Here is a 21,719-nt window from a genome sequence, read left to right as displayed (position 1 = left end):
ACTCGGAGCAATACGACGCGAGCTGGTGATCCGAGACTTGGTGTTTGGTAAGGACGGTCCATTACATGTACATATAGCAGCATGGCTGCTCGTGGGTATGCATTACAAGCGAAGAAGGGGGCGAAAGCGCGGGGGCCACATATACCACGTGTAGCCAATGGCAATACAGATGCGCGGCTGAGCAGCATGAATAACAAAAAGAGGCAGCAAAAAGCTCTGTCCTTTGGCTGGTCCCATCTTGCTCGGACATGGTATCTCTTCCATTATAGCAGCGTAAAAGGGAAATCTATGCGGCCTTCTCCTTTCGCGCCGCGAGCCGCTCCTTGGCAGCGGCGATGAGGTCTGCTGCGCCATCCTGGAAGGAGGCGCAGATGCCCTTGGCAAGTGTCGCAAACTCGGGCACGTCGTCGCACGAGACCGAGACCGATAGGCTGCCGGCGTAGCTGATCAGGCCGATCGCCAGCGTGCCCTTGCCCGGCGAGGAAGGCGGCAGAACAAAATACCGGTTCGCCACGTGCGAACCAAACTTGACCGGCTTGGGCGGACCCGGCACGTTGGTGGCCACCGAGTACTGCGTGCCCACGCAAGTCAGCAGTCAGGTCACAACCACACAAAGAAAGACGTCCAAAGGATGATGATGCTGCTGCTACTCACCTCGCGGTACGCCTTCTCGAAGAACTCCTTGCCGATGGGATAATGTGGGACGTACCACAGCCTGCGCTTGCAGACAAAGTCGAGCGTCTTGTACCAGATCTTGGGCAGATGCGATTTTTTGATCCTCGTCATCTCGCGGTTGACCTGTGCCAGGCGACCCTCGAGCGGCATGTTCTCATCCAGCGCGAACCACGCGATGGCGCCCGTCGTCATGTTGGCCAGCTCATAGTTGCCCTTGGGCCGCACCGAGATCGGGACAAAGATCGCGATGCGCTTGTCGCGCACCTTGCCGTCCGGCGCGACGCGACGCGCGGCGATCGCGATGCTCTTGGACAGCACGGCGCACGCGACATCGTTCAGCGTCAGCTTCTCCTTGTCCGTCGAGAACGCCTCGCGGATCAGCTTGATGTCGTTCATGTCGATTCCGCGCGAGTGTGCGTACCGCCGCCCGTAAACGCGGCCCTCTTGCGAAGAAGGGGCGTACAGAAATGATTTGCGAGAACGCAGGTAGAGCCCGCGGATCGTCTTGGCAGAGTGCTTCACTGTGCCCCTCACCGTCGGCTTGACCCCACGCTGCCCTGGCTTTTTGACCTCTGGGGACAACTCGAATCTGTGTTGGACGTCCTCGCTAGACAAGCCATGCTCGATGGCGGCCAAGGCAACACCGTAGCTCTGGATCAGGCCCTGCCCGTCCGAGAGGACGTGATGAATCTTGATCATGAGCCCAGCCTTGGACCCGTCTTCCGTTTCCAAGCCGTGCACAAGAAGAGCCTCCCACAGGGGCTTCTGATAGTTGAAATGACGCTCCAGAAAGCGACCGGCAATGTCGAAGAGGGCGTTCTCGGAATTGTTCGGCGCGGTGCACGTCTGCTCCTCCAGATTCTCGCGGATGTCAAAGTCATCGAGGATGCGCCACTTGGCCGGGGTGAAGGGTGCGCCAGCCTTGAGACCTTTTGCATAGCGCGTCTTGCGTCCCGGGTCGGGATGCTCGCTGCGATCCCTGCGGGCCTTCTCGGCTTCCGCATTTTCCACATCGACATGCCCATTTGCAGCTGCCAGTCGTTTGCGAGCCTGTTTGTCTAGCTTTGCTGCTTTCGAAGGATCCAGCTCGACTTTGTATCTGTATTTTGGGAACAGCTCGACCAGCTTTTCAAGAAAAGCCTCCACGGTCTGTCGGTCAATGTCAGTTTCGAACATGTAGATGCTAAAGCAGGCTGGATGGTACGCCTCATCTTCCTGCAAGGAGGGGGGATTTCCATGCAAATAGCCAGGATGTGGCGTCATTGGCGCTGTGTATCAGGATCCTGATGACAGGTGTGACGCTTACCAGAAGGAGAGTAAGATTGTCGATACCCGTGAGAGTTTCGACGCGTTTCATCGCAAAGGGTGTCTTACGTCTTAGGTTACCGGCAGGACGTGCATGCGACTTCTCATTGCTCCCAGCGCCTTCACTTGCGCCCACAGATGCAAGGAAAGTTTTCTGAGATGGTCTCTTGCCCTCCATTTCGGCTGGGCGGCTCTCTTTCTTGACACCGGTGGTGTCTGCCGGCTCGCCGTGATCTGCGTCGCAGAATCGCTCCTCCACGGGCATCGAAGGAACGCTGATATCAGGGTTGGAGCAAGACGCAAGCTGCTCGTAGGATGAAGTGTCCTGCCTGCTGCAAGCCACAGAGGAGCGGCGCTCTTGGCTGGCGCTGTCTGATGAACGGCTTTGCTCAACGATGATGCTCGCCCGGAGGGCTGCGCCTTGCTCGGCGGCTGTCCCTCGACCGTGAGCGAGCGGCATAGTCAGTAGCTGCAGCCCGCAGGGACAATGTTGTCTATGAAAACTGCGACCCGGCGGCAGGCAAGGGGTGAAAGGGGGGAAGCAGTGAAAGTTTGTGTGGATAATGGAAGGTTGAAATCCGATCCGGCTACCGGCGCGTCTGGCAGCTTCACTGGCAATGCACGATGAAGCAGCCCTAGATTCACGAGGAGCGAGACGGGGCCGAGCAGGAAGAGTATGGGACGCTGGGGACTGACGGGCGGTCTGCGCCACCTGAGGATCCAAAGGGCTGTCTGTCTGTCGAAGAGTAGCATTCCTTATTACTCAGAGTGGAACGCAGCGCTCCCTCCCTACCTACTTATTCTATTAGAACACTTTGCGACAGGCGGATGTCAGAGGAGCGCTTCTTTCACGTGCGTCTTGGCTCCCAATCCATCCAACAATCTTTTCTGCTGCCGACGTCATCATCCAGATCCCCATGAATTTCCATGGAAAAGCGGAGCTCCCCGGGTGAATTTGCCTGGCATAACCCGGGCCCTTCCGCCTCTTCGGCCTTCGGTGGCCGGGCCGAGTGAAAAATGAGAGGAATGGCCGCTGCGGATGTGTCCGTCGGTATGGTGGATAGACATGTATGTATCCCGTACATGGTCATGGTCATGTACCTCGTGTCCTCAGCCAGCGCAGTTAGTAGTGAGGGTACATTCAGCTGGCGCGCATGTGGCAAACACTGGATTGTACCTCGAACCTCCGTTCGAGGGCGTCGTTGGCGAATTGCTAGAGACGAGAGTCGGACGCACTCTATGTTGGGCAAATAGAATGGACGGCCTCCAGCCTCAATCCACCCTTCTCCACTTCTCCGCCATAGAATGGCCAGCTGAGGTTGGTTGGTCTGAGCACTGAATGAGACCCTGTTGCAACCACCATCCCCCTCCTCCCCGAGTGATACGCCCTCCAAAGAATAGAGCCGTGACCGACGACGAGCACACCTTCATGGTCTCACGGTGAAGTGTATCCCAGCGCGGAAACCCACACAACCATGCCGCACGTCATCACCACCTCGCCGCACAAGGACATCGATGTACCCGACTGCACGCTCCCTCAACTCCTCTTGATACCCTCCTTCTCCAAAGCCGCATCTGATCGCCTCTCCCAGCCTATCTTCCACCCGTCTCCCATCGCGCCGCGGGTCTTGGCCACGCGCAACGGCAAAGATGGTGAGCAACAGCAGCAACAAGACGGTGCCTCCTCGACGACGGTAATTGGCAAGCTCACAGCGATCGCAAAGGAACGAGTCTCCAAGTCGCTTTCCAATCGTTCATTGAGCTCCGTGCGCGGTCCCTCCTCAGAAGGAGACGAACGGGTGCCTCTCGACTTTGCTACGGCAGCTCCGCTGTCGCACTTGCAAATCCGATCCATCGCCGAGCGCGTCGCAGTATCGCTCCTCTCCTCCGCATACCACCACGGCGCCGCGGTCGTGCAGCCAAAATGGCAAAAAGGCTACGTCGTTGCCTTTTTCAGCACCAACCAGCACGACTACTGCGCCGCCGTGCTCGGCGTCCAGATGGCAGGCGGCATCGCCGCGCTGTGCAACCCCTCGTGCACGCCGCGTGAGCTGGCGCATCAGCTACGCATGACAAAGGCCTGCATCATCATCGCCGCGGATGAGACGTTCGACTCTGCCTCAGAAGCTGCCAAGCTGGCAAGCTCCAAGATGGACCCCAGCGAAGAGCCGCTCGAGGAGATTGTGCAGCCTCAGATCTTCGCCTTTGACGAATCACACCACGCAAGCTGGGCTGACACCCTGCTCACGCCGCCAAAGAGCGCTTGGGCGCGCAAGGAGAAGCTCCTGGGCCAAGTCGACATCAACCCGTACAAGGACCCGGCGACGTACTGCTTCAGCTCGGGCACCAGCGGCTTGCCCAAGGCGCTCGCGCTCACGCACCGCAACCTTGTCGCCAACGTTCTCCAGTTCCGCGTACTGATGGACGACCAATTCGAGCAACACATGTCCTCCTCCTCCCCTTCCAGCCCACCCGCGAGCCAATTCCACATCGATATTCTCCCTACGTCCCACGCTTACGGGCTTCTTGCACAGCTCGTCGCGCTGTACACAGGCACGCCACGCGTCGTGCTTGCAAGATTCAAGCTGGACCTCTTCCTTCAAGTTGCGCAAGACAAGAAGGTGACGTTTGTATTCGTCGTCCCACCAGTCTGTGAGCGGATCCCGGGGCTTCAGCATGTACCGTGCCTGACTGACGCATCCATCCTCCTTCTGACATATGGCCAACCAGTGCTCGCACTCGCCAAGAGCCCAGAAGTAGACAAGTACAATCTGACGTCGCTTAGGCGCGTTGCGTCTGGTGCCGCGAGTCTGCCTCATGAGCTCGCAAGACAAGTCAAACAGCGTCTCAACATCGATGTGACAGACGGATACGGTGAGGCCTTGGATTGGATGCGCGCATTCAGTATCCCTGCACACACAACATACTCATACTGACAGCCTTTGTCATTTTGCGGGGTATAGGCATGAGCGAGATGAGCCCGATCGTTTGTCTTCAGAACGTCAAGGATGCGGCAGAGGCACCTGGTTCAGTCGGCTTCCTTGCTCCGAACACCAAGGCGCGCATCTTGGGACCGGATGGTCAAGGTGAGGATGCCGCGCTGTCCATGACGCGGGTTGATGAAGAACAGCCATGCTGACAGACTTGACTGTCCTGCGCAATACCAGACGTAGGACCTGACCAAGAAGGCGAGCTGCTGCTCCAGGGCCCGCAAATGATGGCTGGCTATGTGCACAATGATGAGGGCAACCGGGCAGCATTCACTTCCAATCGCGACGATCCGGACTGCTGGCTGCGTACGGGCGACATGGCAAAGGTCAGCGAACAGGGGCACATCACGCTGACAGGCCGCACAAAGGACATAATCAAGGTGAACGGCTTCCAAGTCTCGCCGAGGGAGCTGGAGGACCTGCTGTTCAAGCAGCCCAGCGTGGCTGATGCGGCCGTCGTCGGCGCCACGGACGATCAAGGCACAGAGATTCCGTGGGCATTCCTCGTCGCGAGCAAAGACGCGGCAGAGGTGCCGGAGAAGGAGCGGAGTGAGGCCATCACAAAGGCGATCAACGGCCATGTTGCAGGCTACAAGAGGATCAAGGGCATCACATGGGTCGATGCGCTTCCCAAGAGGTAAGCCCTCACGGCCCATGTACTCGATACGTTGCGCCAAGCTTGCTGACGCTGACCTCGCTTGCTCTGATGCACACACAGTAATTCTGGAAAGGTCTTGAAGCGATTGTTGAAGACGCCTGCGTGAGGTCGAGCAAGGTCGATACGCAAACGGAAGGATGTATACCAAGGTCGATGAGAGAAAAAGCAGCTGTATTTCAACTTCAACTCGAACTCTCTTTTCTCTTTTCCCATGAGCAGCAAGGGCATGCATCGTTCAGAGCATGATGGAATAGCTAAGAGAGGGGCGCAGATCCAGCACCACAACGAACCGCATGCTCGTCACGATCTCTATATTGGATTTTCTTGATGCAGAACGACATGGGGAACAAAGAAAAAAAACCAACAATCTGAAGGCGTTCATCTGCCCCTCTCCCTTGCGCGTTGACTTTACTGAAAGAAGTTCTGGGCCCAGGGCCCCCTGCTATCCTTTGCTGCTCTGCCGTGGGTGCGCTGCAGCAGCGTTCCTGCGGGTGCACGCATGCAATCGCGCTCGCTGATAGGTTGATACTGGAAGACGCGGAGAAGATGGGTGATACATGGAAGCTGAAACAACACATGCGCGGCGCGAAATGTTGGTTCGGTTGTGATGACGACAAGCCAAGTTCCTTGGTGCATTCGGAGGAAAGGGGGGAGGCCAGGTATCGTAGGAGGGGCCCAACTCCAGCACAAGCGTCATGAGGATGGGGGCGGGTGCACGCACGCACGCGCTTATTGTTGCCGGCATTGCTCGGCGTCAGCCGAGCCAGCCATCTGCGAGCCTGCACTGGCGCCGAGACGGCGTGTGGTGTGGTCCTGGTCTTCGTCATCCTGTCAAAGTGAATCAGATTGGTCAGTCAGATGTTAAAGTAAAAGGGAAAGAGAAAATGGGGAACAGGAGACTCACATCGTCATCCTCGTCCTCATCCTCATCCTCAAAGTCGTCATCAAGGCCCTCCATGTCCTCGTACTGGAGCGCCTTACCGGTGAAGAAGTCGATGGCGTGGGGAATGATGCGGTCCTTGAGGTCCTCGCCGATCTGGTAGTCGAGCTCGAGGCGCTCCTCGAGCTCGTCAATCTCCGCCTCGTCCTCGACGTCGAGCTCGCCGCCATCGTGTGCCGAGGGTGGCTTGGGCGGAGAGAAGAAGTTGAAGAACGACTCGACGGGAACGGAGCGCTTGACGGTGCGCGTCTGGTTGGTGTTCTTGTTGCGCTGCTTCTTAGTCTCGATCTTGTGCGTCAGGTCCTTGTCCTCTTTCCAGTGAATCGTGCAACCGTCAGCGTGGTCGTAGACGAGGTCGCCCGAGTATCCCACCTCATCCTGGTAGAAGTACGTCTTGGTGAGCACCTCGTCGGAGAAGAAGTCGTTACGCGAAGGGTCAAAGTGGAACTCGAGCTTGAATCCGGACTGGCCGTCAGGAAGGTGGATCATCTTGATGTCGTCCAGCGCTTTGAGTGCCTCCTCGTCCCGGTCAGTGATTAGCTCGTTCAGCGCGACGTGGTTGCGCAGCGCTGTCAACCAGAACTCGGGGATACCCTTCTGGCCATCTGCCGGAGCGGGCACGTCGACGAGTGACTTCTTTGGTGCTTCCTGTCCCTCTACGCCTTCCTCCTCGTCCTCGTCCTCGGCCTCCTCGTCGTCAGCTTCGGACGCCTCGCCAGCCTTGACCTCCTCGGTGGTGGGCTCCTGCTTGCCTGCGATGATGCTGGCACGCTTCTCGTACAGCGGAGCGTATCGTGCAGCATACTTCTTCTCGAGCTGGAGAATCTCCTTCTGGAAGTCAGCCTCGATCTTTTGGTGCTCGACCTGCAGGCCCTTGAGGCCCTCGACGCGACGCTTGACGTAGTCTGGCAGCAACTCGACGTAGCCAGAGGAGCGGCCAACGAGCGTGTTGAGCTTGCTCTGGATCAACCCAGCCAAGGCTGGGTTCGCAGCCAGAACCGAGGCGGCAGCGCCTGGAACAGCATTGCACGATAAACTTTCTCATTAGCATTACGTTCAACTGTGCCCGCTTTCATAATAACGATGTAGTCGTTTCACTACTTCATATGACTCACCAGCATGGTCATCAGCCTCCTTGTCTTCGCTGATGGTACCGACAGTTGGCCTGGACAGGGTTTCCCTGGTGAGGGGGGCGGTGTTGAGTGGAGTGTTTTGAGGTGTCGGTGCGGTGAGGTCCGCGTTCCGGGACCTGCTCGGACGGCAAAAGAGCGTGCGCCGAGTTCAAGTCAGCGAATTGACCCTCGAAAATACGAGGTCCAGAATTTCCACCTGGTACTGGGAGCGCTCAGCAATATGGCATGCCAGCCTGCATTAAGCTTGCGTGAGAGGCGTTGTAGCAGACGGGTTGCACATCCCCGTCCGGGTAGGTAGCTCGCTCACTGGAAGTCCCAAGACACGAATATAAACATGCCTCGGAACGCCAGTTTGCCTACGCTAGCACCTTGCTCGTGTGGCTACGTGGATAGAAGCGAGAATCTCCGTTTGAGAGTTCCATGCCACCCACTCCAAGCTAAGCACTTAAGAAGGGAAGCCTTCTTCTGCATTGCGTTCTGCTGCGCATACACACTGCTATCCCTTTTCCCCCTGCTTTCCCCGCCCCGCGTCTGCACCGTGCCAACCGCACACGTCTCGATGGCATGCTTGACTCACTTTCCAATCTCGACGTTGCTCGACATGGTGCCAAAAGAAATGATGCACTCTTGAAAAGGTATTGGGTGCGCCTGAGCGACGGCGTAGGTCTGGTCTTTGCTGCTGTTTGGGGGTGTCCCCTGGCGCTCGTGTGCTCGGGGCTGCTTTCCTCTTTCTCACTTTCTTTCTCTCGCTATGAGTGAGCTCTGGTGTTAGCTAGCAAGCAACCAGATTACGATCGGGGTTGACGAGGGAGAGTGCATGTACATTTATATGCCCTGATCCCTATGATGGGAGTCGCTGTTATATTCAGGGAGCAAAGAGGGCAAAGCAGCTAGCTAGCTCGGTGTGCACACCGCGCCAGCAGTCTCTCTCTCCTCTCCTCTGCTGGCTCTCTCTGCGGGGAGAGGAGCCACACGCGCGGCACTTGGGGGGGAAAGAAAAGGGAGAGAATTTCCCCAACACACACACGAGGGTTCGGACAGAACCCTACTTTGGATGATATCAAGTGAGCACCGCGTTCTTCTGTCTGCTCACCATCGTCATCTAGTAAGACTTGATATGATACAACACGTCCGGGGACCAACAGTGGATGGGTTCTGATGAGGGCCAATTCAAACATGTAACATGGACGACTGTGCATGCGGGTAGGAAAGATGGAAGACTGGGTGTACTGGTGCGCTGTCGGTGCGGCTGGCCGTCGTAAATGAGCGCCGCAGGGAGGAGTAGAAGGAAGGCAGGCGCAGAAGGAATACTCGGTACGCTTTTACGGAGCAGCGGACACGATATGCAAATTGTCAAAGCATTGTCTGATGACGTTTAGAGCGCATGTGCAGTGCGGTGGACAAACTGAGTGTCGTTTTTCTCCACCTCATGGTGCTCCTCGTCGTTCCCTTCTGGTGTTGACGGTGGCAATGGCGCAGCGTCGCGCTGCTGCTGCCGCTGCTGCTGCGGGTATAATGTATGCGAGTACAATGATGGAGTACGACCAAGTACTTCTGATTCTGTTTGACAATCGTCTGGTCGAGGTTCGGGAGCTCGACGGTGACTCGTTCGGGGTATTTGCTCCCATCGATCCACGCCCGTCGTGCTGCCGCTGCTATCATCAGCATCGGAAAAGTCCAGCGTGGAGAAGCTTTCGTCGATGCCGCTTTCGTCTACTTTGGCTGCCCCCTCAGCTCCAGCTTCTGCTGCTGGCACTGATACTGATACTGATGTTGATGTAAATGCGGAGGGTCGCGATTGCACGCGCGACCGCCTGAAAGATGGGCTGTGCGACTGGGCGTGCACAAGGTACTTGAGCGGGATCCGCTGTGCAGCGCTGTCCGAGCGCTCGCGCTCAGTGAGGTCGGAAGTGCCGGATGCACTCGAAGTGATGCGGTCAGTGGTCGGCCGAAGGCGGGTGCTTCGGCTTTCTACGCCGTCAAGTTCCTCTCCTCTGTCTTCGTCGCTGCCGCGTTCCCGCTCCGACATGGTTGGGAAGCGGACGCCGAGCCCCAAGCTGCTGTCGCTGTTGCTGTTGCCCTCGCTGCTGATGTCTTTCTTAAGGGCTTGTGGAAAAGGCTGGCGAGTGGCAGCTTCATGAGTCCAGCTCGAAATGCGCTCGTGTGCAGCAGTACCGGCGCGTTCCTTCTGTTCTTCTCCCTTTCCATTCTGCCCGATGACTACTCTGGCCTCCTGGTTCTGGTCATCCTTCTCAAGCAGCAAGCTGTCCTGACCGTGCTCTTCTTCTACGTCTGCATCAAAGCTGTCGTCCGAGAAACTCTCCATGGCAAGCTCCAGATCATCCACCTGCTGCGCCCATTTCGGCGGGTTCTCCGCGATCGAAAACAGCGTCTTCGGCAGCGCCTTGACGCGGCTGCAAAAGTCCTCCAGAGACTGCTCATCAGTGCAGATAAAGCCGAGGAGCATGGATGGGTCGAGAGAGCGCAAGGGCATCCGCCGCACCCGATCGCAGTGGAATGTGCCAATTTGTGCTTCGCTGTATGCTCGGCACAGCCATTTATCCAGCTCAGCGCCCGAGAGGGACGGTGGGGGGAAGCGAAAAGGCACCGATGGTCGCACATGATGAGGGTCGAGGTAGAGAAGAGACGAGTCCTGCACGCCGACAAAGTAGTAGGATGAAGAGGGCCGACCGCCTGCAATACCTGCAGTGTGTGGAAATGCAAACGTAGTCTGCAGCGAAGGGCATCTAGGTGAGCAATGTCTCGATCATGACGATCGCGGGTGCGGGTGCCATCGACTTACTTTGATCGACTCATAGTAAGTTGGGTTGACTCCAGACAGACCAAGGCGGACGCCAATCAGAATCAGCACAGGCCTCTCCCATGTGTTCTTTTTGCCTCGTATCCGAGATGCCGCCTTGATGTGACTGAGATAAATTTCTCCATCCGTCGCCACAACGACCCCGAGTTTTGCTTCAGCGCACTCGTCCACCAGGCGCTTGATTGCACCCGCCGCCGTACTTGGTCCGAACCACTCGCCGACCTCTTTTCCAAGAGACTTCCCTTCCCTTGCCATTCGATGAACGGAGAAGGGACAAGCTGGGCTCGGGTCGTCCATGAACCAAGTCAAGATTCGGATGTAGCGCGCGTATTCTCGTCTTCGCTCAGCGTCCTCGTCCAAATCAGCGGCAGATTGTGGTCTCCTCCAATTTCGCCCAAAGGTGACATGGACAAGAGCATTTGCGAGCAAGCTCTGCCCTGTGCGGAGCATACAGCCCCAGCCTGCATCCGTTGTGAGACCAGATCTGCCAGCAAGTCCGGCGGCCTGCGCAACGGCAGTTGCCCTATGCCAAAGACCAGGTATGCCCATGCGCTCGCCAATACCAGCAGCTGCCCCGAGTGGCAACGATGTGGAAGGGATAGATTGGCTCAGGCCATTGCTAAAAGGACTACTCGCTTGACGGGATCCGTTACCACTGCAGGTGGAGACAACCATCTCTGGAACGGACCCATGCAGCGAAAGCTGTTCGGCCTCAAGTGCGGCTGTCTGCTCCGCAGCGGCAGCAGCAGCCTCGTCTGAAATGGCCCCGTCTCGGGTAATCGCGACGAAGTGACTACGGTAGGTGCACCAGATGCGAGATTGGAAGTCGCTCTGGAAGTCTTGCTGCCACAAAGAATCTGAGTTGCGCGCACTGAGAGCGGAGACGCTAACAAGTGGCGGACTTTTAGGTAGTGAGGGGCTATCAAAGCCGTCCCTGGTGGGTCCCGTCAGGTCTGGCGAAGGAGTCCTATCATTGCGGGTGCCTCTGTGCAGCCTGCTGGTCTTGTTGCCTTTGGGAGTCGCAGAGGAAAGAGTGATGGATGGCGTTGTCGCGTCCTGTTCTGCGCTGTCATCCTCCACTTCAAGCGACGAGCCCTTCCCATGCCAGACGCCCAGTAGCCAGCAGCCACCCGTGTTGTCTGCTCTGCCGAGCAAGTCGCTGGTGCTTTCCATAAAGAATCTGAAAGGCCGGGCGGCAGGGCTCGCAAGGGACGAAAGGAGACCGGTATTATGCTTTGTTGCGAAGTCTGGAGGATTGAATATGCTGTTCGAACTGGCTCGTAGCGCTGCGGAGGGAATCGTATTGCTAAGCGTAGCACTGAGCCCTGCGAATGGTTCCACCTCCGTCTCGGGCTGGTCTCCTGTAGGACTAGCCGACGTAGATCTGTCCCGGGGCATCGCCTCTTCCCGATTCATCACGTTCATGATCCATCCAGATAGCCGCTTCGGCAGTGCTTCCCCATTCCTCGCACTTGCCTCTGCGACGCCAGAGGAAGAAACAGAAACAAAGCTCTGTCCGCGCTTGCGACCAAAGATCGAAACGCTCGCCCGCGATGACGCCTGCGAGTCTATGCTCTGGCGTGGAAGCTCCGTAAAGGCACTGCTTGGTGAAAGCGACGCGTCTGCGTCGTGGATGCTCTCTGCGTCGCCATATGGGCTTAGAGACAAAGCCGGTGAAGAACTCTTGGTGCGTCTCCGGTGAGCCCAAGCAGAGAATGGGTTGTTGGTCGATTTCGACGACGCATTGCTGGCTCTGGACTCGCTGCGTTCCTGTTGAGCGTCGCTCATGATGCTGGAACCAGACAAAGTGTCGGTGCTCTGCATCGCTGTATTTTCGATTTGGGCGTGCTTGTCTGTATCCTTGGCGGAGCCAATGTCTTTCCGGAAAAATGATTTGCTGCTGACTCTTCGCACAAACCCGCCACCTGGGCGCTGGTAGCTGGTGTTGGAGCTTGCGCCCAGCTCTGCACCTTTGCTTCCAGGCTTTGAGGCACGACTGAAGAGTCTTCGGCGCACCCCCCCAGGCCCTTTCTGTTCGGTATTCATGCTGCTGAAGGAGGGACCGGACGATGAGCCATTGGCGCTGCTGGGACCGTCTTGCATTTTGGACGAAGATGCTAAGTCACTTGCACTACTGGACGGGCAATCGTCCACTGGCTGCGTCTTCTGAAAAATGAGACTGGCTGGCATTCTGGAACCTGAAGGTTCCCAATGTTTGTCGAATGCTCTGCTGCTGTAACCTCTCCAGGTCGCTGACTTGACCCGTTGCAAAGTCTCTGCGCCAGCAAAGTCAGCGTTGAGAATCTGACCTGACGTTGTGACGACAAAGTCAAATATCGGTGAGGATTGAGGACCCTGCGAGGCATTCAAGCTGAGTGAAGACGATCTGGTTCGTGTACTGCCTTCTCCACCATTTCGTGTGGCCCCTGCACCTCGTAGTCTACTACCCGGTTGGCTCCAGGCACTTGGAGGAGCCATGACTGATGGCTGCTCTTGAATTTGCTGACGCCGTAGCTGACGCGACGGCGAGCCGGAGCCAGCGCTGTCGCCGGAGTGCAAGCTAAGGTCGCTGGACAGTGTGTCAACCTCACGCTGTCGCCGACTAGGCGACGACGTGGGAGATCCAAAGGACTGATGAGGAGCGTACCTTGCAGATTGCTGCTCTTGCTGAGAAGAGCTAGGTACGCTCTGGTGGTCCAAATGTTCGCCGACCGTCAAACCTTCGTCAGCATCCGCAGCCACGCTCCTGGACGACTGCCGTTGGGGGATCGCCGCCGCAACCGCTTTCTCCGGTGAGCTCGGAGCAGAGGTCTGTGGATGTATTGGCAGAGCTGCCGTGATTCCGTCTGCCGTTTGCGAGCGATCCTCTATCCTTGGGTCAGGCTCGACCGGGGAAATGGCCTCCCATGTCTCGGAGTCAGTTGCTGCTGTGTGCCGCTGCCAATCTCGTGTATCAGCTCTAATCGCGCGCGCGATGCCCTGAGCCTCGAGCTCATGATGGGGTATCGAGGCTCGTGCAAACTCATATGAGTCTGTGAGAGACATGGCGTTTAACCTGAGGATGTGATGCTGGACGATCGATTGGATGAAGGTGTACGGGGTTGGATGGCAGGAGGCCCGCCGTTAGCCATCACCCTAAGGAAGCCATTGATGAAAGAGGGAACGGTGGCATCTGCCCAAAGCTCCTTGTCCACTGCTCCCAACCACGAGACGAGCAGATGTGTACGGTGTAGAAAGGCAACGTCCAAAGAGTTTTGTCAAGACCCAAGACGCGAAGAGCCTTGGGTCATGCATTTGGTATCAACGGTTGCGCTCTGCGCAGCTTTATGCATTGGCATCAAAGTCACATGAGGATCCAAGCGCGCGATTAACCTAATTGCCAATCGTGTTACAACGCGTTTCTGGCGTGACCCCTGGTACTCCCGACAACAAAGGCATCGTATAAGCACAGGGAACGATGCATACGCGATGCCATGCTCGAGTCCAGATTGAGGCATGAGGACAATGTCTGCCACATGCTCGAGTGTGCGCCAATATGAATTTCCTGAGGGACAGGGACGATGACTTCAATTTCGGACGCAGCCCGAGCGCCGGCATCGCTGCGCGAAACGGATCACCGTTGACGAGCCCGTCCAAGATCGAGTCTTCCAGCAAGGCTGCGGGGAAAAAGCGGGCGAGCGAGGCGATGGATGATGCCGCCGAGGCTAGCCTCCGCAGGCGAATAGCCGGACGTGAGTACACCCCGAGTTGGACTCTCAAGATTGGAGATGTTACTGATGCATCAATCTTCCGCTGCGCCTAGCCTCGAGCGCAAAGGCTGGACTTGCATTTGATCAATATGAAATTAATCGAATTATATACGAGACCACCAAAGGAGGCAAATTCTTTGGTATGGCGTGGGCTAAAGCGTGTTCACAACACTGTCCGTACGACTGATGTTCCTGTCCCGACTGGACCTCAGATCACGAGAAGAAGAAAGATGCGCAAGTCACGGAGCAGGTGCGACGCATGACCGAAAAGCGCGATACCAGGCTCCGTGGCATTCGAGAGGGAAGCATGGCCTGGAAGAATATCGAGAAGGAGATCGAGTCGGCGGTGGCACGGTTGGAGTCTACTCGCGATCTTTCGCACGCCATGTGAGAACCGGTTTCGATCCTTTCACCGCGGCCCCTAGTGTACTGACGCCCATCTGCTCCAGCCTGCACTGCGATATGGATGCTTTCTATGCGTCTGTTGAGCTCAAGAGAGATCCCGCACTGAAAGGGAAGGAGTACGCAGTGGGCGGCGAAGGCATCCTAGTCACAGCGAGCTACGAAGCAAGAAAGTTTGGAGTGAGAAGCGGGATGGCAACCTTCGTGGCTCGGGCGCTTTGCCCTCACCTGATAGTCGTCAAGAATAACATGGGTGACTACGTTGCAGCCTCGAGACAGATCATGGATGTTCTGCTCAACTACGATGAGAACCTCGCGCAAGCGAGCCTGGATGAGGCGTACATGGATGTGACTGGATATGTCGAACAGCACGAGACGACCGTCGAACAGGTTGTTGAGCAGATCAGAGGCGAGGTGCAAGATAAAACTGGGCTGACCGTTTCCATTGGGATCGCACCCAATACCATGGTGGCGAAGATCTGCTCTGATTTCAACAAGCCCAACGGCCAGTATCGCGTTCAACCTGATCGCAACACAGTCATCACATTCATGCGCGATCTCCCGGTGCGAAAGGTTCCAGGAATAGGACGCGTCAGTGAGAAAATCCTTGAATCTCTCGGGATCAGAACATGCGGCGACATCTGGACACATCGCGTCATGCTTTACCTGACCTTTGATGGCAAGATCGATTGGCTCCTGCAGGCGCATCTCGGGCTGGGCTCTCATGTTGTACAGCCGGCACAGCGGCACGAGCGCAAATCAGTCGGACGGGAAACGACATTCATGCCTACCGCAAATGAAACCGAGATGCTCACACATTTGCGCAAATGTTGCGATCAGGTCGAGAAGGATCTCGAGCGGCTTGACTTCGACGGGAGAACGGTGACTCTAGTGGCCAAGCACGCCACGTATCAGCGCTTCAGCAGAGCCTTCACATACCACACTGTCAGGCACTACAAGTCAGCAGACGACCTGTATAGTATCGCCAAGCAACAATTCGACGCCGAGCAGAAGCGGTCCGGTGGGCTCAAACTGCGCCTGATCGGTGTACGTTTGACGAATCTGCGCGATCTGCAACTGTTGCAAGATGGAGGGCCACTGAAAAAGATGCTTATGTCTGCTGGGAGATCTATCGCCGCATCGAAGTCTGATATTGGCTGGAACCTGAACGCGGGGGGGACAAGCGATGAGGTTAATTTAGGAAAAGGCGATGTTGCTTCGACAGAGGAGGGAGAGGAGCGACAAATCAGGCTCGCTTTAGAAGCCTCTCTGAGAGAGGTGCAAGTGGGCAACGTCCAATTTTCGCAAGGAGAAGCTACCCATTGTGACAAGGGCCTGGTGTCAAGGGACGGCTTGGATGAGAAGAGTGAACTTCGACAGGATGCTCACCAGCTGTTCCAAGACTGCCCTGTGTGCCAAAGGCGCATCTCTTTTGCGCCGGCTACAATAGAGGAAGTGATGAATCAACGGCTGAACCAGCACATTGATGCCTGTCTTTCTGGCTTCAACGATCTCTCACCGTCAGATTCCGCTGCTCGTAAGGGGGACCAGAGTCATATAGAGTTCTACTTCAAGAGCTGAGGCTCAGGAATGGACTTTCCACGCACACTCTCTCTGTATTTACACCACCACGGTCGCTTTAGAACCAACAACTTTGTATCCTACACATGATTTCGACAAGTTCACGCTCAATAGTATGCATTGGCACCGGCATATTTAGCCGCAGCTGGCTTAGCTTGGTTCTGCAGGTCCATAGCAGCTAGACTACCTTCCAAACCATGTGCAGCATCAATGGAACGATGGGTGTAATTCTCCGAGCCTGGGCCAAACTTGACCGGAGGTAGTTCGAACGTCTTGACGCTGAGCACTGCTCGTCCTGCCGGAATCTTGACCTGCAGCTCTGAAGCGGGAGGCACTGGCTTAAAGGCAACCTGTGGGGCCAAAGGATCAGTCAATATGATCAGATCGAGCTGCAAATTAGCAAGAGACCGCACTGTGTCATTCATTTTGGTGTACGCCCTCAGCCAGTGTTGGACGTTCTTGAGCTCCTGCTCTTGGATGGTCTTTAGCTCCGCCCTGGAGCTTTTACTCCTGCTGCTGCTGAAGTTCAGGCGGTCCTTCTTGATGGAGATGTTTTCTTCGGCAACCCTGAGGAAAGTGATACCCTCTCCATATCTCTCGCCATTCTCTCCGGCATCGATGCCTAGCCACTTATAAGCCAGCGCCCTGGAGACGGACGCAGAGGCCGATAGATAGGTCAACAGCCCTGAGCCGACTTCGTCCCCGTGATCCACCGTGATTGCATCCTTGAATTTTGCAAGCAACTTTCCCGGCTTCTTTGAGGCTTTGGCTTGCACGTCCTCATATGCGTCGACCGCAAGGTTCGAGTTCGCAGCGACCGCGCCCTTCTTGCTGATTGTTGTCGCTAGCGAGGAGGCGGTCTCATACAGACTCGCCGCGTTCAGATACAGCTTGGCAAGCAGTGAAGCTGAGGGATGACCTTTCGGCAGCGGTGGTCCAGGCGTGTTGAAGTCATTCGCCTCAGAGACTGCCGCTGACAAGAGCTTTCGTATTGATAGCAGTTGAGCATCTGCGAGCGCCATTCTGAGAGGGTTCCACCGTTAGCATGGCTCCAAAGAGCCGCATGGAACCCACTGCACAACTAACTTTGATAAAGCCATGGTTACTTCTCTGGTTAAGTCCGGCGGCCGACCATCAAGGCAGCTCGCTCGCTCCTCCCATCGCGGAATCATTACTTGCGAAAGATATTCGAAGATGCCAGCAGCTTGGCAGAACGTGTCTGCGGCGCGCTTGAGCTTGTCATCGCGCTGCTTGCGCTCTGCGTCCTGCAGCGTCCGTTCAAGCTCGTAGTTTCCAAGCGAGGCCACGATCGCGGCGGCGAAATTGGACAAGGCAGTTCCGTATAAGAGCAGCACGGCGCATACTTCGTAGTGGAGTCCACGAAGTGAAATTCGTGGCGACGACCTGAATATATGCGAGCTGAGCGTCGTGCGCCATGAGAACTCTGCGCCAGGTACAAGGGTAGTGATCCTCAATCACAACATTGCGTCAAGGTGAGATAAGCGATGCTTGCTCACCAGGTTCGAGCTTGAAAATAACTTCGTCCACTTGCACGCAATTGAACATCGCCAGCAAGTATGGTAGGTACTCATCGACAGCCTGCAAGTGCAGATCGGGAGTGGGTAACATCAGTCCGACTGAATGACATTCCAATCAAGTGCACGACAGGAGGGAAAGGCCCACCTGAACGACTTTCAGCCAGTCCCCTTGTTCCAGGTCATTGTCGTCTCCAGCACTCTTACGATGCTCTTTGAGTACATTGCGGAGCTTGGCGCGATGCTCGGTCGTGTGAGCAACCTCGATCGAGTATCCTGATGTGAGCACAAAGTCGGCGAACGAGATCGCACCGGTAGTCGGCAGCTCGTGCACGAACATGGCAAAGCACGCCCAATCCTCGCTGGGCGAGATGAGGAATCCGATGGCGGGTGCTCAGTGGAGTCAGTGTTTAAGGTTGAACGTCGATGCTACACTTGTAAGCATATTGTGTTCGCAAGCTGCCAAGCCAACATCGCACGCTTTCGCTGACCCTGAAGGTCGCGGAACGGCCAGAGCCAGCTACATATGGATGGGAGATACGAAACATGCTCTCAAGGTCGCATCTAAGGCAGTCGCGAAACAAGCACATGAGATGCACACGAGCCGACGAGCGACAAGTAAGGGATGCGGGGTCCTACTAGCTGCAGGCGGCGACCGACTGTACACATCGGAATGCAGGCCGCTGCGGACCGTCGCTAGATGTTTCTGCTTTAAAGGCTCGGATTGATTTGCTACTGTATGCATACAAGCTGCCCGGTCTCTCTTTCTTGCTATCACGATGGTCCGCCCATTCAGAAGTACCTTTAATGTATCGTGAGAGTGTTCAACCGCTGCGAGGAGCAGCAAGCCTGTGGAATGTTCCTCAGCAGATGTGAGCGCGTTTCCTTAATCATGGGGCTTCCTCGGTCGAGTTGCTCACCTTAATTGAAGCGCGCGCTGAATACCAAAAGTCGCACATCTAGTGGTGAGCGTTCTTGTGGTGCTCTGTAAAATGATGGGGGTGTTGTCAATGTTCAAGTCCTTTGCTTCTGCATGAGTGAGTGCGAGGCCAACTTGGGCCGCGCATGTTCGGACGGCAGGCATATGAAGGGGCCCAATGACGGAAACCGCCCAGCCCCATGCCCAGTCTACATCTCGCAGACCCATCTGGGCTGATATTGCTCGCTCGTCTTCAGGAATGCATCCCGATCAGACGGCTCCATCGCCGAAACTCCTGCCTACTTCCACCTCTGATCAAGAGGGCCGCATACTTACTCAAGTGCATGTTGTAGTCAATGGTGTCTGGGAACAGGAAAGAGAGTCAGAATCCTTCCACAGAGTACTCAGACGCAGCTGGCCTTCGCTGAAGCTACTCACATCCAAGGAGGAACAAGCCGAACATGGTCGCGACGATGGGCGCGCCGCTGGCGTTCTTTCCATCGAAGTATCTCGCCTTGATTCCGCCGCCCCTTCGCACGGAAGCCTGACCCTTAGGAAGGCTCTTGTAGAAGTTGACGACAGCATCCATGCGGGCGCTGCTGCCACCGGGTCCCTTGACCGACTGCGGTGTGGCGACCTTGGGTGGGATGGGCAGCGACGGCGCGGCGCTGCCTGCCGATCCGGATGAGGCGAAGCGCGCCTGCTGCTGCAGAACGTGGCGGCGGGCGGCGGACGCACCGCTGAGGACGGAGCGAGAGAGCATGATGATGACAGCAGTAGATGGGGGTCTCTCCTGGTGGAAGATCTGCTCTCAGCACAGTAAGGAGAAGATCTGTGGTGCTGTGAAGATCATGGGAGTTCGTCAACATTTGGAAGGAGCACACTTGCTCGCTGGCTGGCGGTCGGTGGTCGAAGGAGGAACCCGGAACAGCGCCAGCCGCGAAACTCGCACGGATACTAACTTGGTTCCGGCGGAACGGAACTACGCACTGCCCTGCCCGTTTAAGAAATGGGCACATGGGGCAACCCTCGACGACAGACTTCCTGCATGCACCAAGCAACCCCAAAATAGGATCGAAGTTGTGTACGAAACATATAACAATCCACAGAGAGCGTTACACGACCTAACAGCATTTCAATATCATGTTTGATCGAATGCACTTCATTGCCATCGGTGTGATCATGGGGGGGGGCGTTACAAAATACATGTAGGGAAAGCGAGGGATGGCAAGAAAGGTAGACGCAGCAACTTGCTGTCCACCATTTTAGAGCGCCTTCTTGGCAGCCCGGGCGAGGTGTGCCGAGTGCTCGACGAAAGGCGTCGGAGGCGCTGTGAGGGGTGGAAAGGAGGGGACACGAGCGCGATTGTCAGTTCCAAGGGATCAGGCACACGTAGACGATGCAAGAAGTGAACTCACGAGGAATGTGCTGCCAGAGGTTGGGGGTAAGGAAGCCGTAGGTCTTGCTGATGGCAACGAAGCAAGCTTTGATGAAGTTACCCATCGTAGCCTGTAGCACGGGGGAAAGAGTCAGCGCCGTAATTGCCTTGAATCACCAGCATTTCAACTCACTGTTTGACCTGACGCCTGCGTGTACACATCCTCCACACCTGCGAGCTGGAGCATGCGCTTCGACGCCGGAGCAGCGACAATACCGGTACCCCTCGGCGCGGGCACAAGCCTGCACATGACCGAAGCGGTCTTGCCGGAGACCTTCATGGGCACCGTGTGCGGCTCACCAAGAGCGTTACCCCAGTAGCCCCTGCGGACAGGAATGACGGAAAGCTTGGCGAGGATGATGGCGCCACGGATGGCAGTTGCGACTTCCTTGGCGCACTTGACACCAAGTCCCAAGTGGCCGTCAAAGTCACCGACGGCGACGAAGGCCTTAAAACGGGTGCGCTGACCGGCACGGGTCTGCTTCTGGACAGGCATGATCTTCATGACCTCATCCTTGAGCTTGGGCAGGAGCAGGTCGACGACTTGGTACTCCTTGATGGGGAGCGAGAACAGGTAGATCTCCTCAATCGACTTGATCTTGCCATCCTTGACGAGACGGCCGACGGAGGTGACGGGAACCCACTCCTCCTTCTCGCCATCCCTGCGACCACCACGACGGGGGCCACGGCGCCCACGTCCACCACGGTCACGTCCAAATCCACCACGGCCACGAGGAGCAGCGTCCGCCATCTTTGCTGATTGTTGAGTATCGGGAGTGCTGAAAGCAAGGGCGTAATGTTAGCAGACCGCTTCCTTCCATGTCATAAAACAGCCGTCGCACGCGCGCACGAAAAGCAGGAGCACTTGTCGTCTCTCATTCCACTTGAAAGCATAGGCTGCCGCGTAGAAGCGGGACTATCCTAGCCTAGCGAGCCAGGAGATCACAGTATGGCGTAGCCAACCGAGCCATCCGGGACCTTGAGCATGCACCCCTGCGATCCGCAATGATGGATCCTGCCGCGACCGAGCTTATTCCTAGCACATAAATGGCTCGCATGTATGCAGCCAGCAGCGTCCTACATCGCTAGCCCGTCAAATCTTCCAGCACTCAAGCCCCAGTGAGGTTAAAGCGTTACGCTAGACTATTAGCTTCGGCAGTCCTCTCCCAAGCGTCGCTCGCATGAACTAGCGATTCCTTCGAACCGCTTCTGCCAGCACATTCAAACATCTTGTCTCGCCCCCTAGAACTCCAATATCGGTCTTGCCCACGCTTCCAATGAAGCGAGTAACACTGGGCGTATCTTTGCGCCTCGCTCCTGCCCTCGCCTGAAGCCACAAGTAATCCATCTTCTGCTGCTGTTTGCCCCGTGCTGCACGCTGCTAATCCTCACCTGTCCTTGCAAAGGTCGCTGGCTCGTATTGCTGAGTACTCACGGAAAAGAAACTCGAACGAGAAGAATGCAGCTGAAGACGTCAATAACCCTTCTGAGGTGCTTCTCTCGCAGCGGCTGGCAGCCTACTTCGGTGTGGCGGCAGGCGAGTCTTGGGAGGCAGAGTGGTGCCGTGAGTGGA

General features: G+C 56.5%; 8 protein-coding genes across 8 annotated transcripts; 2 read left to right on the top strand and 6 right to left on the bottom strand.

Annotated features, from left to right (window-relative positions):
* Window positions 1–48: 48 nt before the first annotated feature.
* Window positions 49–2,810, bottom strand: K437DRAFT_255489 (uncharacterized protein). The gene is made up of 3 exons (XM_013388717.1): window positions 1,982–2,810; window positions 655–1,890; window positions 49–571 (listed from the first exon to the last, which is right to left on the bottom strand). The coding sequence occupies exons 1-3, from the start codon at window positions 2,438–2,440 to the stop codon at window positions 287–289; spliced, it is 1,980 nt and encodes a 659-aa protein (XP_013244171.1). The 5' UTR covers window positions 2,441–2,810; the 3' UTR covers window positions 49–286.
* Window positions 2,811–3,072: 262 nt separating this feature from the next.
* Window positions 3,073–5,734, top strand: K437DRAFT_290397 (acetyl-CoA synthetase-like protein; the record flags this gene model as incomplete). Its single annotated transcript, XM_013388716.1, has 6 exons — window positions 3,073–3,633; window positions 3,805–4,632; window positions 4,711–4,854; window positions 4,944–5,066; window positions 5,148–5,607; window positions 5,689–5,734. The coding sequence occupies exons 1-6, from the start codon at window positions 3,456–3,458 to the stop codon at window positions 5,732–5,734; spliced, it is 1,779 nt and encodes a 592-aa protein (XP_013244170.1). The 5' UTR covers window positions 3,073–3,455.
* A 374-nt stretch (window positions 5,735–6,108) lies between these two features.
* K437DRAFT_83400 (NAP-domain-containing protein) lies at window positions 6,109–8,553 on the bottom strand. The gene is made up of 4 exons (XM_013388715.1): window positions 8,279–8,553; window positions 7,684–7,817; window positions 6,533–7,581; window positions 6,109–6,456 (listed from the first exon to the last, which is right to left on the bottom strand). The coding sequence occupies exons 1-4, from the start codon at window positions 8,302–8,304 to the stop codon at window positions 6,358–6,360; spliced, it is 1,308 nt and encodes a 435-aa protein (XP_013244169.1). The 5' UTR covers window positions 8,305–8,553; the 3' UTR covers window positions 6,109–6,357.
* Window positions 8,554–8,760: 207 nt separating this feature from the next.
* K437DRAFT_245502 (uncharacterized protein) lies at window positions 8,761–11,695 on the bottom strand (the record flags this gene model as incomplete). Its single annotated transcript, XM_013388714.1, has 3 exons — window positions 8,761–10,432; window positions 10,505–11,074; window positions 11,309–11,695. The coding sequence occupies 3 exons, from the start codon at window positions 11,693–11,695 to the stop codon at window positions 9,077–9,079; spliced, it is 2,313 nt and encodes a 770-aa protein (XP_013244168.1). The 3' UTR covers window positions 8,761–9,076.
* A 2,250-nt stretch (window positions 11,696–13,945) lies between these two features.
* On the top strand, window positions 13,946–16,382 carry K437DRAFT_255486 (DNA/RNA polymerase). The gene is made up of 4 exons (XM_013388713.1): window positions 13,946–14,253; window positions 14,325–14,411; window positions 14,484–14,658; window positions 14,721–16,382. Exons 1-4 carry the CDS (start codon window positions 14,058–14,060, stop codon window positions 16,252–16,254), a joined length of 1,992 nt encoding a protein of 663 aa, XP_013244167.1. The 5' UTR covers window positions 13,946–14,057; the 3' UTR covers window positions 16,255–16,382.
* On the bottom strand, window positions 16,334–18,218 carry K437DRAFT_255485 (uncharacterized protein). The gene is made up of 5 exons (XM_013388712.1): window positions 17,938–18,218; window positions 17,772–17,853; window positions 17,341–17,698; window positions 16,668–17,277; window positions 16,334–16,604 (listed from the first exon to the last, which is right to left on the bottom strand). Exons 1-5 carry the CDS (start codon window positions 18,127–18,129, stop codon window positions 16,362–16,364), a joined length of 1,485 nt encoding a protein of 494 aa, XP_013244166.1. The 5' UTR covers window positions 18,130–18,218; the 3' UTR covers window positions 16,334–16,361.
* Window positions 18,219–18,507: 289 nt separating this feature from the next.
* Window positions 18,508–19,497, bottom strand: K437DRAFT_255483 (uncharacterized protein). The gene is made up of 4 exons (XM_013388711.1): window positions 19,147–19,497; window positions 19,045–19,071; window positions 18,710–18,774; window positions 18,508–18,638 (listed from the first exon to the last, which is right to left on the bottom strand). The coding sequence occupies exons 1-3, from the start codon at window positions 19,469–19,471 to the stop codon at window positions 18,749–18,751; spliced, it is 378 nt and encodes a 125-aa protein (XP_013244165.1). The 5' UTR covers window positions 19,472–19,497; the 3' UTR covers window positions 18,508–18,638; window positions 18,710–18,748.
* Window positions 19,498–19,867: 370 nt separating this feature from the next.
* On the bottom strand, window positions 19,868–21,040 carry K437DRAFT_255482 (ribosomal protein S5; the record flags this gene model as incomplete). The annotated part of the gene is made up of 4 exons (XM_013388710.1): window positions 19,868–20,038; window positions 20,127–20,217; window positions 20,280–20,925; window positions 20,997–21,040. 4 exons carry the CDS (start codon window positions 21,038–21,040, stop codon window positions 19,974–19,976), a joined length of 846 nt encoding a protein of 281 aa, XP_013244164.1. The 3' UTR covers window positions 19,868–19,973.
* Window positions 21,041–21,719: the final 679 nt, after the last annotated feature.

Source organism: Tilletiaria anomala (assembly GCF_000711695.1).
Source record: "Tilletiaria anomala UBC 951 chromosome Unknown K437scaffold_24, whole genome shotgun sequence".
In the NCBI taxonomy this organism is placed as follows: domain Eukaryota; kingdom Fungi; phylum Basidiomycota; class Exobasidiomycetes; order Georgefischeriales; family Tilletiariaceae; genus Tilletiaria; species Tilletiaria anomala.
The sequence above is the reverse complement of the archived record's forward strand: the minus strand, read 5'-3'. Positions and strand labels throughout refer to the sequence as shown.

Bases quoted from the DNA above. Each gene is read 5' to 3' on its own strand.
- K437DRAFT_255486 (XM_013388713.1), top strand. From the start codon at position 14,058: ATGAATTTCCTGAGGGACAGGGACGATGACTTCAATTTCGGACGCAGC. The intron at 14,254-14,324 runs GTGAGTACACCC...CGCTGCGCCTAG, and splicing joins CCGCAGGCGAATAGCCGGAC to CCTCGAGCGCAAAGGCTGGA. The intron at 14,659-14,720 runs GTGAGAACCGGT...CATCTGCTCCAG, and splicing joins CGCGATCTTTCGCACGCCAT to CCTGCACTGCGATATGGATG.
- K437DRAFT_83400 (XM_013388715.1), bottom strand. From the start codon at position 8,304: ATGTCGAGCAACGTCGAGATTGGAAA. The intron at 7,818-8,278 runs GTGAGTCAAGCA...CCGTCCGAGCAG, and splicing joins AGCAACGTCGAGATTGGAAA to GTCCCGGAACGCGGACCTCA. The intron at 6,457-6,532 runs GTGAGTCTCCTG...TCACTTTGACAG, and splicing joins ATGAGGACGAGGATGACGAT to GATGACGAAGACCAGGACCA.
- K437DRAFT_255485 (XM_013388712.1), bottom strand. From the start codon at position 18,129: ATGTTCGTGCACGAGCTGCCGACTACCGGTGCGATCTCGTTCGCCGAC. The intron at 17,699-17,771 runs GTGAGCAAGCAT...TACCTGGCGCAG, and splicing joins TATTTTCAAGCTCGAACCTG to AGTTCTCATGGCGCACGACG. The intron at 16,605-16,667 runs GTGCGGTCTCTT...TTGGCCCCACAG, and splicing joins ACACCAAAATGAATGACACA to GTTGCCTTTAAGCCAGTGCC.
- K437DRAFT_255489 (XM_013388717.1), bottom strand. From the start codon at position 2,440: ATGCCGCTCGCTCACGGTCGAGGGACAGCCGCCGAGCAAGGCGCAGCC. The intron at 1,891-1,981 runs GTAAGCGTCACA...CCCTCCTTGCAG, and splicing joins ACAATCTTACTCTCCTTCTG to GAAGATGAGGCGTACCATCC. The intron at 572-654 runs GTGAGTAGCAGC...GTGGGCACGCAG, and splicing joins TCGAGAAGGCGTACCGCGAG to TACTCGGTGGCCACCAACGT.
- K437DRAFT_255483 (XM_013388711.1), bottom strand. From the start codon at position 19,471: ATGCTCTCTCGCTCCGTCCTCAGCGGTGCGTCCGCCGCCCGCCGCCAC. The intron at 19,072-19,146 runs GTGAGTAGCTTC...TCCTGTTCCCAG, and splicing joins CGGCTTGTTCCTCCTTGGAT to ACACCATTGACTACAACATG. The intron at 18,775-19,044 runs GTAAGTATGCGG...ATCATTTTACAG, and splicing joins TGACTACAACATGCACTTGA to AGCACCACAAGAACGCTCAC.